Raw genomic sequence first — 17,382 nt, 5'->3', positions numbered from 1 at the left:
TCAGACGCCACTGACGCAAATGACGTCACATCCTGGCGGGCTCTGGCTCTGGACATAAACAACATCACTTTTAAAATCTCTGTTGAATTTTTAAGCCACAAAGTAAGTGACTAACACATTTATTAACACATTTAAGCATCACATATCGTTGCTGTTAATACTACGTAGAGTTTCGTGGGATTGAGAATCGGTTTGTTTGATTCTCCTTTTGTTGTTTTATCAATAAAGTGTTATCTTTGTAAGAACATTAGTCATGGCATTGCTATTTCCATTAATACTATACATTATATATTAAGAATGCACCAACCCATTTTTACAAGCTAAAACAAAAAACATACTATTAGTTATTGTTATTGCTGAGTGTAATTATTGATGTAGTGTTGGAGGTGCAGGAGAAGCATCACATTTACAGTCATTCATACTCCACAGAGTGTAATGGAGCAGCCTGAGGACCTGGGACAGCTCAGTCACACCATGGAGGCAGTGGCTTCATATGATGAGCCTGCTCCTCACAACACATCTGCACAAGGCGATACCTCACCTCTAGACATGCTCAGGTTCATGTCCCAGTCATGATGTCTACGGGTTTATTTTTTGCCTTTCTAAATGTATCATCTCTTATACATTTTTAGAATAAAGCAACAGATGTTTAACCAGTGTTTTGAGATGAAAGTGCGCCTCCAAACCGGTAAATACTTTCTTTCACTTTTTTATTTTTCTTACCTTGTTCTGTTAGTTTAATTTTTTCATAATTGAGCTAAAAAATGCAGTTTTATGACATGTATTTATGTCTATCATAATGTGATTTGTATTTTTGGTACAAAACATAAAAGGAGATCCTAAAAGAGCATGTAGCTCATCTGAAGCAGAGAGAGATTTGTAAGTATTTATGTTGTTTTCAGATGTTAAAATTTATCAGTGTGTTTTTTGTTTCCTTTGTGCTATAGTAAGCATATTATTTTATACATTTCCTAGGCTGGATTTTGTGACTGAGATTGAGAATGCCAAAACAAATTATTTTAACTGTACATTAGCTCTGCACAGGTAATGCCAACTATATCACTCTGTAGATCTGCAATAAAAAAAACAAAAAAAAAAAACATAATTTTTTTTTTTTCAGGATGCAGATGTGGCACACTCTTGCTGAAAAACTTAACCAAAATGATGCAGAGGCAAAGTATGTTCACTACAAACAATGATAAGTAACCTCCTGTAATGTATTCACTTTTCATACTTGTTACATTTTAGTGAGCTGCAGCGCGTGAGTGAACGCTGTATGGCCTTTTGTTCACAAACTAAACAACTCCAACAAGTATGTTTATTTTTCTGTGTTTACGTTTATCATCATTTATATTATGCCACAATAATGGTCTTTTTCATTTTGGTACAGGAATCAAGAGCTCTTCAAGATGACATTGCTGAATTACAAAAGAAGAGACTAGGTATACTATGTGATTATTAAAGATGTACTATGCAACTTTTCTGGTGGAAGGTCTGCCACCTGGTTCTTTCCATGGAGATGTTATTTGTTTGCTTGTAATTTTCCATAATATCTGGTCCTGTGGTATATATAGGTTTAATGCTATACTATGGAACATTACAGATAAATAATCCCTCAGTCATCCAAGTATGATCCATAACCATAACTCATCCAAGCGGCTTCTTCAGTTGACAGAAATGAAATTTTCTTTTACCATTACAGGCAAATAAATAACACCTCCAGGGATACAGTTGTCAGACTCCACCAGAAAAGTCACATAGTGCACATTTAATATTAGTTATGGCTGTGTTTATTTGCAGTTACATATTTTTTCTATAGAGTTAAAACGTCTTACTCATGAGAAAATGAAGGAGATGGAGGAGTTGAAGTCAAAGAAAGAACATCCAGACTCAGAAAGATATAAAGCTGTGATAGAGAAAGGCCAAGCAAACCTGGAAAAACACAAGAAGATGGCCATCATGACACAGAACGTCCTGAGGGTGAGTGTAGCTTATGACTGATAAAACAACATGGCCCTACTTTCAATAATGTGCTGTAGAAAGTAGGGCAGAGGCTTTCGCATAACCTCATGAGTGTTTCTTTGTTTTAATTACCAAGCTTTTATAGTTAGTTTTAAATATGAATGATACTGTATCTAGTAGTAAAATTTGTCCTACCAATGTATTGCTCAGATTGCTATTCCGATAGAAACTTGGATTATAGGGGAACCAGATAGCAATTGGAAACTCTATTTATGAGATATTTGTGTTAATTTAGGTATAGAGATTTTATTCATTGACACTGCTTTATTCTCTGCTCTTGCATGTTAAATATCAAAAGAATCAACTTAGAGAATTGCCTTTGTTTGTCTCCTCCAGGGCCTGCTTTTAGCTTATAAGATTAACTGGATTGATGACCCCAAACTTCGTGACATTGCCATGACACTAGAAGAATTTCCCATCTCTGATTAAGTTATTTGACCTTTTACTTTGTCTGATTTTATATGCTGTTTGTGATTTTTAAATAAACAATATGTATTTCTAAATGCATTCCGTTTCTTTTATAATCAAGTACTGTATACACAGACAATATCACAGGTCTATTGACTGTTGTTCTATCAGTTTCCACTAGGGGGACATAGAGTCAAAGGGTGTATCGTATGTTCTGGGGGGGAAGAAGAAAAGTTCACACGTGTTTGTACCACTAGCCACAATTTCCACATATATCTTTATTTCTGAAATTACTTGGAGTACAACAAAATTAAAATGCCGAAGGTTAAAGCAGAAAAGAAAAGTCGCCAACACCAAGAAGTTAAAAACCAAGGTAAGAGTCATGGTAACGGTATAATTTATGCTAAAGCTAACCCTTAGCATAACAGCTAACCCTTAGCATAACAGCCCAGACAGCTGTTCGACACCAGCTAAAATAAAAACAAAAACATTGATTATGAACAATAGTACTTCAGGAGTACTGTGTAGACGAGATGCAAGAGACTAATACGTTGTCATTTACATCTCAAATATATTAAACAATGCCTGAACAGATAACAAATTGTATTACTAACTAATCTAGAGTAATTTAAACTCCTTGTAAACAACAAAAATTGCGAAAGAAAATCGGAATGAGTTTTACCTTCCTTTTTCTTAAGCTGTACATTGAAGCCATATATTTACATTGATGCATTAAAGATTTATGTAAGTTTATTTTCTTCACAGGTATTATGTTCAACACTGGTATTGGACAACACATCCTCAAGAACCCTTTAGTTGTTAACGGTATCATAGAGAAGGTAAGACAATCGTTAAAACATTTGGGTGATATTAAAGGGTTTTAAATATCTGTCAGTAATGTTTTTGTTTGTCTTTTGGTTTGCAGGCTGCTCTTAGGCCAACAGATGTGGTCCTTGAAGTGGGACCGGGTACAGGAAACATGACTGTGAAACTGCTAGAAAAGGCTAAAAAGGCAAGATTTGACATGTGGAGTTAAAGTTTTGCTGAATAAAAGTTCTAATGTGATTGTTTTTCTTTTAGGTTGTAGCTTGTGAGTTGGATTGCAGATTGGTGGCTGAACTTCAGAAGAGAGTACAATGCACGTGGGTATCTGACATTACAAAAACTAGTATATTATTTTTGTTTCATTTGCACAACTCACCTGTTTTGTTTTTGCTTTTTTTTTTTTTTACCAGGCCAATGCAAAGTAAACTTCAGATTTTAGTTGGTGATGTACTGAAAACTGATCTTCCTTTCTTTGATGTCTGTGTTGCAAATTTACCATACCAGGTAAAAACTCACAAAATACAAGTTTCCGTATATTATTTGCACACATCATACATGACCATTATTCTGCAGATTTCGTCACCCTTTGTCTTCAAACTTTTACTCCATCGGCCATTCTTTAGGTAAGATAAAACCGATAATGCTTAATTTAGTTTTATTTACCCCACCAATGTTATGGTTTCAATTTTTTCCAGATGTGCAGTATTGATGTTTCAAAGAGAGTTTGCGATGCGTTTAGTTGCTCAACCAGGAGACAAGCTTTACTGTAGATTGTCCATAAACACACAGCTGTTGGCTCGAGTTGACCATCTCATGAAGGTTGGTGTTTTATCATTATTACAATATATTAATAATTATATAGGATAGATTAATGTACAAACCTCTTTACGCAGGTGGGGAAGAATAATTTCCGCCCTCCCCCTAAAGTAGAATCGAGTGTTGTCAGGATAGAACCCAAAAATCCTCCACCTCCAGTAAACTTCCAGGTACTTTTTGTTTTAAATCCTTTTTTGCGAGTGTGTGCGTACACCATAGTATTCATTCTTTTCAATATCTTTTTAAGGAGTGGGATGGTTTGGTCAGAATAGCTTTTGTGAGGAAAAACAAAACACTCAGTGCAGCATTCAAGTGAGTAGCATTAAAGCAATCCCTTCATTGACAACTTTCTAGTTTTTGAAGTTGATCATAAAAATTACTTTTCAGGTCTTCAGCAGTAGAGCAGCTGCTTGAGAAAAACTACAGAATCCATTGTTCTGTACACAATGTGGTAAGTAAACTCTCATCTTATGTTTAAAATTAAGTTTATAGCAAACTAAACTTAATTCAAACCTTTTTAAGCCTGTACCAGCTGACTTCAGCATTAGTAATAAGATTGAAAGTATTTTGCAAGAGGCAAACTTCAGCGAAAAGAGAGCTAGGTCCATGGACATTGATGATTTCATGGTGTAAGTATATTGTCTATGCAACATGTTTTAGTGTGTTTTTTTCTAGACAAAATCTATATTTGTTTTTCTTTTTACAGACTACTTCATGCTTTCAATTCTGCAGGGATCCACTTTTCTTAAGACATAGAGTTCCTTTATCTGTCATGGTGAATTAAACGTGACCTGGAGGCACAAATATTAGTCATGGAAACTCCTCAATATCAACTTAAAGTTTATGGCTTTACTTTCAACAAATTACTTATGTTGTTGCAAGTGTGATATCATGGACAGAAAATGTAATTGTAAATGTAAAAAAGTTTAGTATTTGTAAATGACTATTTAATCAATGCCAAAATACATTTTAGTTAAATGACTGTTTCTTTCTTTGCAATACTAAACCAGTTGTTGAACTGAACTTGGTAACTTGTCTGGACTCTTGCTCTCCTTGTCATGCACATGATGACCTGTGAAGCAAAACAGGATTTTTTTTTTATTCTATAATTACATTTGGTGGGTCAGTTGTTTTCACATGTATTAACAGTTCTATTCTTCACAAAATGGAGGACTTTAACATTGGGTCATTTGACAGTTAATGTGACAGGGCACAAGTTGAAGCAAACTACAAGTAGAAATCTCAGACAAAAGAAGCAATGTGGCGCTACGAGCTCTTATTAAACTAGCTCAGATAAGCTCTGGAAGAAGGGAAATAAAGGTTTATGAGGCTGATAAATTATGTAAAAATAATTGCATTCGGCCAAAACAGACAGATGTACAAAATGCTACAGTACACCATCACAGTGCAATCATGCAAAAATGTTAACCAGAGCAACTGTAAACCAACAACTGGTTTTGAGAAGGAAAACAAAGAACATTGTTTTTTAATAAGAAGATACAAACAAGTATAAAAGAAAATAATTTATGTAAAAGGTCAGGTAAACATAATTCTTCATAAAAAAGAAACCTTTTCCTCCCTTTGACTAGAGTGATCAACCGGCTGAATTTTAGCAATGGGTTTTGACGAGTACTTATTTATCATCAGTGTTAATGGCAGTCCAATTTATGTCCAACAGCTAGTGGTTATGTTTTCATGTCACTTCTGTCTCTAAAGAGCTCGCGGCCTCTTGGGGTTGATCTGCTTACTAGCTTGCTCCTCCTCTTGAAGGGCAGAGCGGAATGACTTCACTTTGTCTGTTGAAAGAAATAGCGGAAACATGACTACCATAAAAAGGTTATTAGTGGCTTTTAAAAAGACTTCTATAGATCTCTTGGTTGCTGTTCTAAAGCTTTTACAGTAATTCTTACCTCTGAGCTCCGTGAGGATATCTATCTTCTGGTCCAGGATCTGTTCAAGTTGAGTGGCGTAAGACTCCACATCATAGTCCACCTCTTCGGTCATCTCTAGCAGCACTTTTTCATCTTCTAACCACCGAATGGACTCCTGCACACAGAGGACACAATGTGAATCTGTCCAGCAGCTTTTGGTCAGAGCAGACGAGAGATGAACATTAACCTGAAAAACAGCTCGGTGGTCTTCAAGAACCTGCTCCTCCATCTCCACTAACTGAGACACAGCCTCGTGGAACGTCAAGAGCTGAGGGGACACCTCCTCCTCCTAAAGGACAATGCCAAAAAATGTAATTATTACAAAAGAGAAGTCCCAAATCACCAATTACTTAAACACTTAGACCATTGTCCTTGTACACTCACATTCTGTTCACAGAGCAGCTTGAGGTCATCCCTCTGTGGAGAAAGGCCCATCCACTCCTCATCCAGGTCCAGCTGATTAACAGTATGGATGTTGGGCCGACCCCCTTCCACCATCACCTGGTTAGGGTCCACCGTGAGCTCCTTGACCCTACATATAAAATACACATTTAGGAATTGTTAAAGAGCTAGGATCTCTTCCTTGCAGGGCACTTTTAGACATATGAACAGGGGTACAGTAAAATGTACATAGATGGTAGCATAATGGTAGCAGTGACATGCATAAACAGATGACAGCTGTGTATCGGTAAATCTATACATTTATAAATAAATAGCTCAAATACACATTTCAGAGGAGTTAATATTGATGTGATATTTTGTGATTTCTTTGTCCCTAATGCCAGTACTGTCCTAACCTTTTAGGACTTAAACTTTAATATACTCTCTCTTGAGATTCAGATGAAGACATGGTGAAGGAACATGAAGATGTGTTTAGCCAAAGGAAAAAAAAATAAGCAAGAGATCATGCAGAGTGACATGTGTTTATGGCTGCTTGGGATGAAATCATGATACTGTAGACCAGGGGGCAGCACATGCACTGTGTGGGGGCATGGATGAGTTAGTGCTTTAGAAAGAGCTCGACCTGCTGGGAGATACAGCAGCAAAGTCGTCATACTCATAGGTATTGGTTGGTGAGAGGTCGGGACGGTTCCCCTGCCCGCCCTGGGAGAAGGGGATGTCTGATGGACTAATCCCAAACTCTTTCACTCTAAACAGCAGCAACGACAAATCAGTGCAAAGAGGAGCAAAGGACAGGGTCAAGAGAAAAGCAGAGAGAAGAGGAGGAAAGAGTCAAAACTACAGCCTAAAGAGAAGTCAAATTTACTAACTTTTAAATTCTCTACAACAAATAATCACATTCAATATTGCAAAGTACTATCACACAACTGATCACCTGTTGGCATAACGTAGTGTGTTCAATGTGTTCTCACAGGAAGTCATTCCAGGAGAGATGGTGGCAATCTGTGCATAAAATGTTAAACCATTACCACACACATTTGTCCAAATCAGAGGTGTAGGTGTGGTAAAGCACTGACCATGCAGGTGCGAGAATTCTCCCCAATGAATGAGTCACGGAGGACCTGGGTGAGTTTGCTGGCTCTAAAGGGAGTGTGTGGTTTGTTACGCCCCAGGGCTCGGATACATTCCTGAAAACCAAAGAATAAAGAAAAATACTGAAAAATACTGAAATGGCAACACAATTTTATTTTATTTTGTAATATCAACCTTTAAAGCAAGCAGGCTTTTGTTGATCTCTGCTCCCTCTAAACGCGTCTGACGATCAGCACTGGATGTGTCTGCACCCCTCTCATTTCCAGCCAGATCAATGAGAGAAAACTTTCCATGCATTTTGCCCTTTCTCCTGAGAATAATCTGGAACACAGCGTGGCTGCGAGACGAGTGGGCGTTGGCTGATGTCTGCCCAGACGTTCTGAAATTACAAAAGGAGATTTAAAATAATATTTAAGACATACGTTTTTTTCTGATTTTATGTACATGTGTACATTGTTACTTTACACTTTGTTTATTGTAAATCTCAAATGAAAAAAAACAAAACATTAAAACATAGTTCAGCTAATTAAAGTTGATTATGCACAGTACATTTGATGCATTGTCCTGTAAGCAACCTACCTACAGCTGTTGCCCACTTCGATAAGTTTTAGGACATCCTCTGTGCATTTCACTTCTTTCTCCTGGAGCCCAACGACTTGCACTTGTTGTTTACCGTCCTCCAGCACCCTCAGTTTGGCTTTTCGATTCAGCAGATCAAATACCTAAAAACATACAACACAGTGAGCATCTTTTTTGATCTTTATAAACTAGTGGTGAGACGGTCAGATATTTCACATACCTTCCCACTGTAGATTTCAAAGAACGTGGAATAAACTTGTAAATCTAACTTCTTGTAATTGGGTTTCTTCAACATGAGAAATACATCCCGAGCTGTGGTGGAAGAGTTAGAATAATTAGATGAGACACATCTTATAAAATATTAACATTCCCAAAGCATCAAAGCGAGCGTACCAGCAAGGGCATAGATTCCTTTAGAACAGTCTTGATTTTTACCGGAAAAGTCTCCACCCATAGTCTGCAGAAAAGCAAAAAATGTTTTGATTCAATGACCCCTATATGGCTGAACTGATTATGTTTTATAATTTCATATTAATCTTTGAAAAATTGAGCATGAACTATTCATATTGATAATTTAAGAATGATCTTTGTTCGTGTTATTATAGTGATACAAAAACATGAACTATAACAGAGGACATTTTATATTTAAAACATTGCTTTTCAGTCAAATTTTAGAATTCAATGGTGACATTTTGCAGTCACCAAACCAAATGACTCACATGTGTTTTTCCACTGCCTGTCTGTCCATAGGCAAAGCAGGTGGCCATCCCCCTCTCAAAAATAGTCTCTACTAAGGGTCTGGCAGTGAACCTGTCAGTAAAAACATAGAGCGTCAGATAAGCAGCTATTCACCAAAGCACAATAAACATGTCTGATCTAAACAAACCTGTAAACCATCTCATTAGTGGAGCTATCGTCAAACGCATAGTCAAAGCGAAATGTTTGGTTTTCCAGGTAACGCGTCAGGTCCACTTTCTGTTTGGGTTCATGTACCATCACCACATCCTTACTGGGAATAGTGATTACATCCAAGTCCTTCATGGACAACTCTAAATGACAGAATAGTAACATGATGGCATTCCTTTTCTTCAAATAGACTTAAAGTGTTTAATCCATGGTTTTAATGAAGTATATTTACCTTTTTTGTTCAGTGGACGCTTCCTCACACAAACACAGATCCTATGCTCCTCAATCTATGTACCAAATTACAAAAAAAAATCATATTTACAGTCTACAAGAGAAAAGAGAAAGTGTTGAAAGTACCAACCAAGTCTGCTGTTGTCAAAGGTCGGTAGTCTAAACTGGCTCTGAAATCTCTGATCATGTACATAATCTCATAGTTGGGAATGGTAGTGTCCACTTCCTGAAATTAGGATAAATATTAATTAGACTGTATACTATGGCTCTAATTTCTCTTTTATCATTGTGGACAGTACCTGCGCCCTCTTCTCTCTCAGCTCTTGTTGCTGAAGTCGTCGTCTCTCTCTCTTCTCTTGCAGTTTCTCCACCTCCTTCACACAATTAGACTTTCTCCTTGCTGCCATGAAAAGACAACCAATCACCCTATGTCTTTAAATAATCAGTTGGTCCACCCCTTTTTCACCAAGGACCTGGTTCTGAGCTGCGCCAACTTGATGTTCTACTAACTAACTGTTTGTTGCCATAGTAACACACCGTTTACTAGCCAGCTGTTATTGTTCGTTTTTCTTCAAACTGCCTCCTCTAGCTTTTGTTGTATTAAAGCCAATACCGATTGTTGTGCCCTCTCCATAACTTACTTTAAATAAGTGCTAATCATTAAATGTATCTTTTATGTTTAGTATTCTACTGTAACAGGCTCTAACTTCTTGTCCAGCTGGTGTTGAGTCAGAGCCAATTTTTGGAACCAAGAGCAGCATTTTTGAGTGTAAATCTGCAGAACCGGTCCTGAAAACTTGGTGGAAAAGGGATAGTTGTGAGGAGTTTCTAATAGGGTTGTGCAATTCATTTTATTTTAATCTTGATTACATTATTGCTGCAGTCGATTACAAAAAAAGGTTGTAATCAAAACAACAGAATTAATACGGCCACTTACCCTAAAACCTGGAGCAAAGCCACTCATCTCTAATGGCTTTTAAAACATTTAGCCTAACACAGATTACTACTATAATAATACATCTCTACTGCCTAAACATAGATCATTATATAAAATAATTATGATTTCAATTATGACCCAAAAAACTGATGATTTTTTTACACAACCCAGCAGCCCTTAAGTGAATGTCTTATTAACTTTTTACTTGATTACACAACTCATCTGAGACTTGGGGCAAATCTATCAAAGCTAAACACAGATCCAGAAATCGCAAATGAGCAGCTGGTACACAGTGCCTCCACTCGAACACTAGCGGCTCTCACTACATAACCACAAAGAGCCTTCACAAAGTATACTGCATTGTGTCCTCCTTTTGTACCCACCAACCACTCAAGGGGCCACTTACCACAATGCATTTTCTTTTAATAAAATCAAATTCAGATCAGCCAAATGCTTAAAGTTTTCTCAATCATCAGAGAGTTCATACAAGTTTCCAGATGTTTATTTTAATTAATACCCAGAGAAGATAGTTGCTCCAGCTTCCCACTTGCTTAAGCGTTGTAATGCTGGCCCAATACTGGCTCCAGTCCTTGGGAAACCAGACTATGAGAGTACAGAATAATCTGTGTTAATCTGGGAGGAGTTGAGCTGGGTCAGCACTGGGACAAGGGGGCCTTGGTGACTCTAGCGTGGTCACTACTGATGGAGACATTATATTCTCAAACATATGGGAAAACATATTATCAGTCTTCTCATTTAAAATCATTAACTGAGCAATGCGGAAAATGTAAATGCGATAGTAACAGACTGAGCTGAGAGGAGGAACAGTGCCAAGGGCTTTTCCACAGTGGTGACTCAGCAGACACCAAGAGGGATAAGACAGCACAGCCTAAGACCAGCAGCAAAAATTAACATTAGATCCCCCAAAACAATCTGTTCAACCAGCACTCCACTTTGGGTAGACAATTATGTCAATCTAGTCTTTGGTCTACCACTGCATGGGTTATACTGGGAAGTCTATGATCATAAGAGAAAATCACATAGGAGGGGACACATGCAGGTAATACATACAAAGTTGACAAGACTCCTTTCTGGAGATAGGTGGATGTAAGCTTTCTGTGACAAAGACGTGGTTAATGTAAACAAACTTTGAACTTACATTTTAACAGGTGTGTATCTATTATTTGCATCAGTCAGGCATAACATTAAGACAAACTGCAGCATTGCATGCAAATAATAATTCAGTGCAGTCCAAGTACATATGGACGTATACATATGGAAGATCCAAGATGCCAGGGCATAAGCAACCGATTTTCTCTTCTGTGGGTGTGGCTTATAGTTAAGAAATCAGAGAGATGAGGTTTTGATTAGGTTAATTCTGACCAATCAGATTGGCTTGCTACAGCATTTGCTGGTTGTTACCAAGTTGGATCGTCTCACTTAGAATCGATTGCTTATGCCTTGATATCTTGGATCTTTGCTGCAACCATGACAGTTTAATTTGAGGGCTCTAAAACATATGTGCTGAACATTTAAAATGTGTAAAGACATTGAAAATGTATACTTAAAACTTCATCAACTGGAATTTAGTTTTTTTTTCCAGAGTTATAACATTCAAAGTGAGAAGGTCAAATCTGATGAATCAAATTATCTTCCATAGTATGTATTGGTCCAAAAAAACCTTAAGCTTAAAAGCTGTTTTTAAGATTTTGAATACCGGTAGATTTTTTTGTTAATGTATTGAAAATAGGCTAAATTTGCCAAAAATGTTGAAAGATGCAATTGCCCTGTCATCTGAACACAAGCAGTTTGTGTTTAGATTGTGCTCTATGGGAAAAATGCTTTTTGCTGCAGCACCAACGGATTTGCCACTAGTTCAGTTTGCGACAGGTTTAAAATAGCGATACTCTGTCCAGATTGTATAATAGATTCATGACTAGTCTAAGGTTCTCACAGGCATCAGTCACCAGTGATTGTACATTTAGGAGAAAATGTCATCTAATACAGCAAACACTCAGTGGCCATAATGCTGTTGGCTATGTGCATATGAGACCAGCATATTTTGAATACAATATTACTAGAAAATGTTACTGTAAAGTTGTATTACCATTCTGTAACTGTTGTTGAGTCTGAGCTTGAGTGGGCTGAGCAGGCTGCTGAGAGGGAGGAGGTGGGGCTGGTTCAGGCTGCTGAGGCTGCAGAGGTCGGCCCCGAGTGGGAAGCACTAAACAACACAAATGCACAGGGTAAAATGTGATCATAAATGTTTTTGTTGTCAAAATCCTGCCACTCACCTCTGTTATCTCTGGACGGTGTCTCACTTTTACTGGGTGCTATTGTGCGTCGGTTCTGTTAGAAGGCAAGTTCAGATAAAATACACTATATGGAAGTGTAGTAATTCATCTAAAATAAAGGCTTCTTCAGTCCAAATAATTCTACTAATCCAAAAGATCAAGAGGATAATGTGAATTCAATTTAGTTCAAACTACTGACTCATTATTACAAATAAGGAATCCAATAAAATTTTCAACTTAATGCTTTACCATACTGTTCCAATTTCCAACATTTTTTTTTGTTTCCATCAAACACTAATTCAATATTCTTGTTTTGAAATGGCACAAAATAGTTGACTAAAGATTTCAATGTGATACAATAATAGCAGCATATTAATATTGAGTATTCATTCCAGGTCCAACATATAAATCAATTATAACCAGGCAGTTTGAGCGGAGAGCTTTGAAGACAAACCTTTGCGATTCTGCTCGATTTAACACCAGTGGGTGTCGGTGGCGGAGGAGTTTCAGGGCTAGGGGAGATCTCCTCCTCTGGTGCTACATCAGGATTAAGTGCAAATATGCTTTCCAAATCAATCTGTGGGGAAAATAAGAGGCAGCATAAATTACTTACTTATTACTGTTTACAACACCACAAATATTTCGTACAATTACACAAATGAGTAATACAATTACAAAGATCTAAAAGAGGGACGCGATCCTGTGAAAAAGAGAAGAAATAATAATAGTTCACCTCTTTCCCTTTTGTGTCTCCATTTTCGATCCACTCCACAGTGACGCTCTCATTGTCCTCATTGAGCGAGGTCACCATTGCCTGATGTATACGTCCTGTCAAAGGAAGCAGTTATTATGGCCAATAGCCAACAACAAAAATATATAAAATAGTGTTTGAATTATGAAGCTCAAACACAAATATAACATTATAGATGTAGAGACTGTAAACTCAAAGTCCTCTGAATTAGTGCATAGAAACAGACTGTTCTTATATGTATTATTTAGAGACGCTAGAGGCCTGACTACAGTGTTCACTGTTCACACATGCTCTAAGCATTTTACAGGCCAACAAATTGAAATGTGGTAGGACTGTGCAACTCTGTGGAAGCTAAGTTTAATTCATATATAATGAATGCAAATTCCCTGAGTATTGATATTTTGTTATAAATGCTGTTTTATGTTTACATTAATAATTTGATCTCTGTGATAATCTGTTTATATCGTGATGCAGCACTTCTACGTTTAATGTGGTTCTATTTGTCGGCCTCTGTCAAGCTCTGAGTGACTGGTGGATTTAACCAACTACAGTTAAGTGTGAACTCTCAAATAGAGAGTAATTTCTTGACAAAGACAGCATACTGACAGTTACTCAGAGTACATGTACATGAATCATGATAAAATTGCAACGTGACCAAGGCTTTAATAAATGTAACATTTGTTTTTTTGTCATTCACTCCTTATGTTAAAGTGAAACCATGAACTCACAGCCCCAAGAAGAGGAAGAGAAATGAGGACATATAATCCTATACAGGGACAAGGTGGTTTATGGTATCCCCTTGGCAACAGTCATGGCAGCTGCATCACAACCGCCATGTGATCCTGCGCCACACCTCTCAATATGTTTGAGAAGTTCAAATAGCAAAAACACACCACCACAGTGAAGCCAAAAAGAAACATCAGAAAATCCTATTTATTTGTTTTTTTACATTGGTTCCTACTTTGGTGTTGTAGCTTCCTCCAATGTGTATGTGTAATTTCACTTATCCTTATGTAGAAGAGGGGCCTCTAATTCCACAGCAGAGATGAAGCAACAGTGGTTCCCTACAGCAGCTGATTGTTTGTAAATGAATGCACCAATTCTACTGTGTCCCACTTTACACGGAAACCAGAATGAATGAGTGACACCTCCCAGAAGCCAGTCTAGAGGACGCACAGGGCAATACTAAAGCTTCTATTATAAAAATGTGTTTTAAACTAAGCACATTGTACTAAGGGCTGTGCAATTAGTCATGTCTAATTTTGCCAATACTATATTTGGGTCTTATTAATCGTGAGGTCTTCGGCCAATCCTCTGGAAGTGTTAGAGTTCAGACTTTGGAGAAAGAAATTTAAATAAAAAAATTAAATAAATAAATAAAAGTCTCCTTGATTACGTTCACATAATTAATATTGAAAGGCATTTGTATTTGCTTTTAATGTACCAAAATAAAATGCAACTGAAAATGGTGATAGATGTAAATGAGGAAGCAAAATGTCTAGCCCCACACCCAGCACTGAAAAAAGTTGAATAACTGTTACATTTAGAATTACTGCAAAATATGAAGTATATGCTACATAAAACCAGAGAAGCAAACTGAATAACAATGCACAGCACAGTGAGAGGTTTCGGTGGCGATTATGATGAGAGCTCAATGTAACAGATGGGATGTGGATACTGACATGGATCTACTTTAAATGTGCACCCCCCCCCTCGAGGGAGCTCAACCCATGATTTTGGTAGGACAGATCTCTGTGGGGATGTAATACAAGATTTGACATTTCACCTATAGTCTTAAACTCAAACAGATGCAAATAAATACAACTGACATTATACAGACAGTCGTGTGTGTACCATGTGTACTAAATTATGAATTTAAATTTTGATTTGATTGGTGTAACATTGCACACAAAACATAATATTTTATAAATATAATATATAAATATGTCAGGTTTTAGGAAAATATGCTAGTTTTCATGATGTTAAATACAAATGATTCAGTAAGTCAGTCAAGTGTTGTAGTTGTTCAATTAGTTAATACCAAGAGACCAAAGTAAAAAAAAAAAATAAATAAATTGACTTTTACACTGTATATGCGTGAACAATTTATACATTTCAGAGGTACAGAAATTAAATTTGATACTCTGTCAACCAAATATCTCCAGATAAAACTTTGGTGTCATGAAAGCTATAGTAAACAAGATGTTTTGTGGTATCTATGACTAAAACACACCCTTGTCTAGTATCTTTGACGAGTTAATGCGTCATTCATTCATTGTTTTCTGCAAAGCTCTATAAAGTGGGTGTAGCCTAATCCTGGCGGGTGAACTGGACTTGCTCAAATACTGGTGTGCTCCCGACTGTCCCTGAAGCAGCACAAGTATAAAAGCAAACCAAATAAAGATGACATACACTTGGGGAAAAAGTCACAGAACAAGTTTGCCTTACAGACCAATTACAGTTCCTACATTGAACTAACAGGAACACAATGCAGTGAATGTGCTTTGATGTCTTTCATTTAACATCATTTCATTATAAACAAAAAGAATAACTAATGACAACTTTGAGCTACAACACTAAAATTTATAAGGCCTTTGTTTCGGATTCTTTAAGTGTTTGGTCTTTGGAAAAAGTAAACTCTTTACAAGTAACAATAACAAGTTGATGTGTTTAGATGGATCAGAAAATACAAAACAACTTCGTCAATTATTAAGAGGCGTCCCAAATACAACCCAAGAGCAAACATCTGTTGATTAAGTGAATCCTTGTTAGCTTAGCACTCCAACGTTATAAAGCCGGTGAAGCTAGCATTAGCCACAGACCTAGCTAATCTCCAGTGAGTCTTGTTTAAACTAAAATACCCAAGTAGTTTAACTCTTTAGTCATTTCGGTTATTCGATTTGAAATGTAACCCGGTTCTCTAACGATGGAAACTAATGTTAGGCCCAAAAAATGTAGTCATCCTCCGAGAACAGGACATTCTCAATACACTGTTATAGTTTAGGCATAAATATAATGGCTGTACGCGAAGTATCGTTTATCCAAAGGGAGAGAGCAGCTTATGTTACCCTTTGTCGAGCAGTGTGGACATAAATGTGACGCTGGGTGTGCAACAAGAACAACGGCTGCTGTATCCAACAACAAAGATCCTCAACAACTTGCTCTGTGCGATGAGAAAAGACACAAACTTACCATCGCTGCGCTTTATCTCAACATATGTACCGACGACTATCTTCCCGAAAGCCGCCGCCATTCTACATTACTTGGAAATGTGCAAAAATAGGACAAAACATTAATTTCCAGCCGGGTGCAGCAGCAGTTCGCCTTGGCCAGGGTTTGGGCTCAGAGGAGGATGCAGGCGGCGGCAACCAGCACTAGCATTACGTAGCCGTCAGGAAAATCTGCTCGACTTCCGGTTTGGATTTTCAAAATAAACCAAGTAATTTAAAGTTATATCTGACTATTATTTTTGTGTATTTTATCTATTATGCCACAAATGTTGTAAACCTTTATCATTATTAATTAAAAAAACTAAACTAACTTTGAGTTGTTGTGATTAATTTACTATTAACGTATGTCGTGTGATACATATTGGCCATTAATATTATTCCAGTTTGAAACTAATATGTGCGCTATTACTGAAGCCTAGCAACAGCAGCTGGTTATTGGTTAAATATCGCCACCTTCCGGCCTCCAGGTGTAACTTTCAAACTTTTAAAAGCGAGAGAGCCCATTGAATGAAAAACTGATGTCTGGCAGCCATCACATCACTCAGCAGCTGTGGTAGGCATTTTTTGAGTTTAACACAGTATGGTTTGATATGAGAGTATCATTACATTGGCACACTGAGTTGGGCTAAGTACAAGGAGAGTAGTATCTGCATCCCAAATTCCAATTAGGGCATAGTGATTATTAGGCTAGGCTATCTAGACCACGTGATAGTGTAGCCAGAAATGGTGACAGAGTGCATTTGATGAACAACTCATTTCAGTGTATCAGATAGGCCAAACTTTAGGTTAATCATCCCATCCTGACTCTACCCTCAATAGTTTGGGCCGTTTTCATTCCAGAAGCTACCAGCTTTCTCTGGGATCCTCCAGCTGTCAGACCCCCATCACACTTGGCCTCACACCCCCCCACACGTCATTCTGGCATCAGGCATTTGCTAGTATGTTCTCAGCTGTCTGT

The 17,382-nt window shown here is 37.4% G+C and overlaps 3 protein-coding genes across 4 annotated transcripts; 2 read left to right on the top strand and 1 right to left on the bottom strand.

Moving 5' to 3' along the window:
• Positions 1–42: 42 nt before the first annotated feature.
• cenph (centromere protein H) lies at positions 43–2,483 on the top strand. The gene is made up of 10 exons (XM_033973062.2): positions 43–102; positions 430–557; positions 633–688; positions 834–879; positions 976–1,044; positions 1,121–1,177; positions 1,249–1,312; positions 1,391–1,442; positions 1,820–1,980; positions 2,359–2,483. Exons 2-10 carry the CDS (start codon positions 436–438, stop codon positions 2,449–2,451), a joined length of 720 nt encoding a protein of 239 aa, XP_033828953.1. The 5' UTR covers positions 43–102; positions 430–435; the 3' UTR covers positions 2,452–2,483.
• A 154-nt stretch (positions 2,484–2,637) lies between these two features.
• On the top strand, positions 2,638–6,120 carry dimt1l (DIM1 dimethyladenosine transferase 1-like (S. cerevisiae)). Its single transcript, XM_033972692.2, has 12 exons — positions 2,638–2,803; positions 3,196–3,269; positions 3,356–3,442; positions 3,511–3,572; positions 3,666–3,759; positions 3,829–3,878; positions 3,951–4,074; positions 4,149–4,241; positions 4,319–4,383; positions 4,459–4,522; positions 4,594–4,700; positions 4,778–6,120. The coding sequence occupies exons 1-12, from the start codon at positions 2,746–2,748 to the stop codon at positions 4,818–4,820; spliced, it is 921 nt and encodes a 306-aa protein (XP_033828583.1). The 5' UTR covers positions 2,638–2,745; the 3' UTR covers positions 4,821–6,120.
• On the bottom strand, positions 5,741–16,572 carry kif2a (kinesin family member 2a). 2 transcript variants are annotated; one of them, XM_033972679.2, is made up of 21 exons: positions 16,387–16,572; positions 13,177–13,271; positions 12,898–13,020; positions 12,444–12,498; positions 12,257–12,373; positions 9,512–9,612; positions 9,343–9,438; positions 9,214–9,268; positions 8,962–9,124; positions 8,795–8,885; positions 8,469–8,532; positions 8,296–8,387; positions 8,076–8,218; positions 7,671–7,875; positions 7,481–7,591; positions 7,339–7,406; positions 7,027–7,152; positions 6,387–6,534; positions 6,190–6,291; positions 5,982–6,117; positions 5,741–5,867 (listed from the first exon to the last, which is right to left on the bottom strand). In XM_033972679.2, the coding sequence occupies exons 1-21, from the start codon at positions 16,445–16,447 to the stop codon at positions 5,782–5,784; spliced, it is 2,238 nt and encodes a 745-aa protein (XP_033828570.1). In that variant the 5' UTR covers positions 16,448–16,572; the 3' UTR covers positions 5,741–5,781. The 2 variants fall into 2 exon arrangements, with proteins under 2 accessions (XP_033828570.1, XP_033828573.1); XM_033972682.2 differs by lacking the exon at positions 7,027–7,152 and having other exon boundaries at positions 16,387–16,555.
• Positions 16,573–17,382: the final 810 nt, after the last annotated feature.

Source organism: Periophthalmus magnuspinnatus, chromosome 9, assembly GCF_009829125.3.
Source record: "Periophthalmus magnuspinnatus isolate fPerMag1 chromosome 9, fPerMag1.2.pri, whole genome shotgun sequence".
In the NCBI taxonomy this organism is placed as follows: Eukaryota; Metazoa; Chordata; class Actinopteri; order Gobiiformes; family Gobiidae; genus Periophthalmus; species Periophthalmus magnuspinnatus.
The sequence above is the reverse complement of the archived record's forward strand: the minus strand, read 5'-3'. Positions and strand labels throughout refer to the sequence as shown.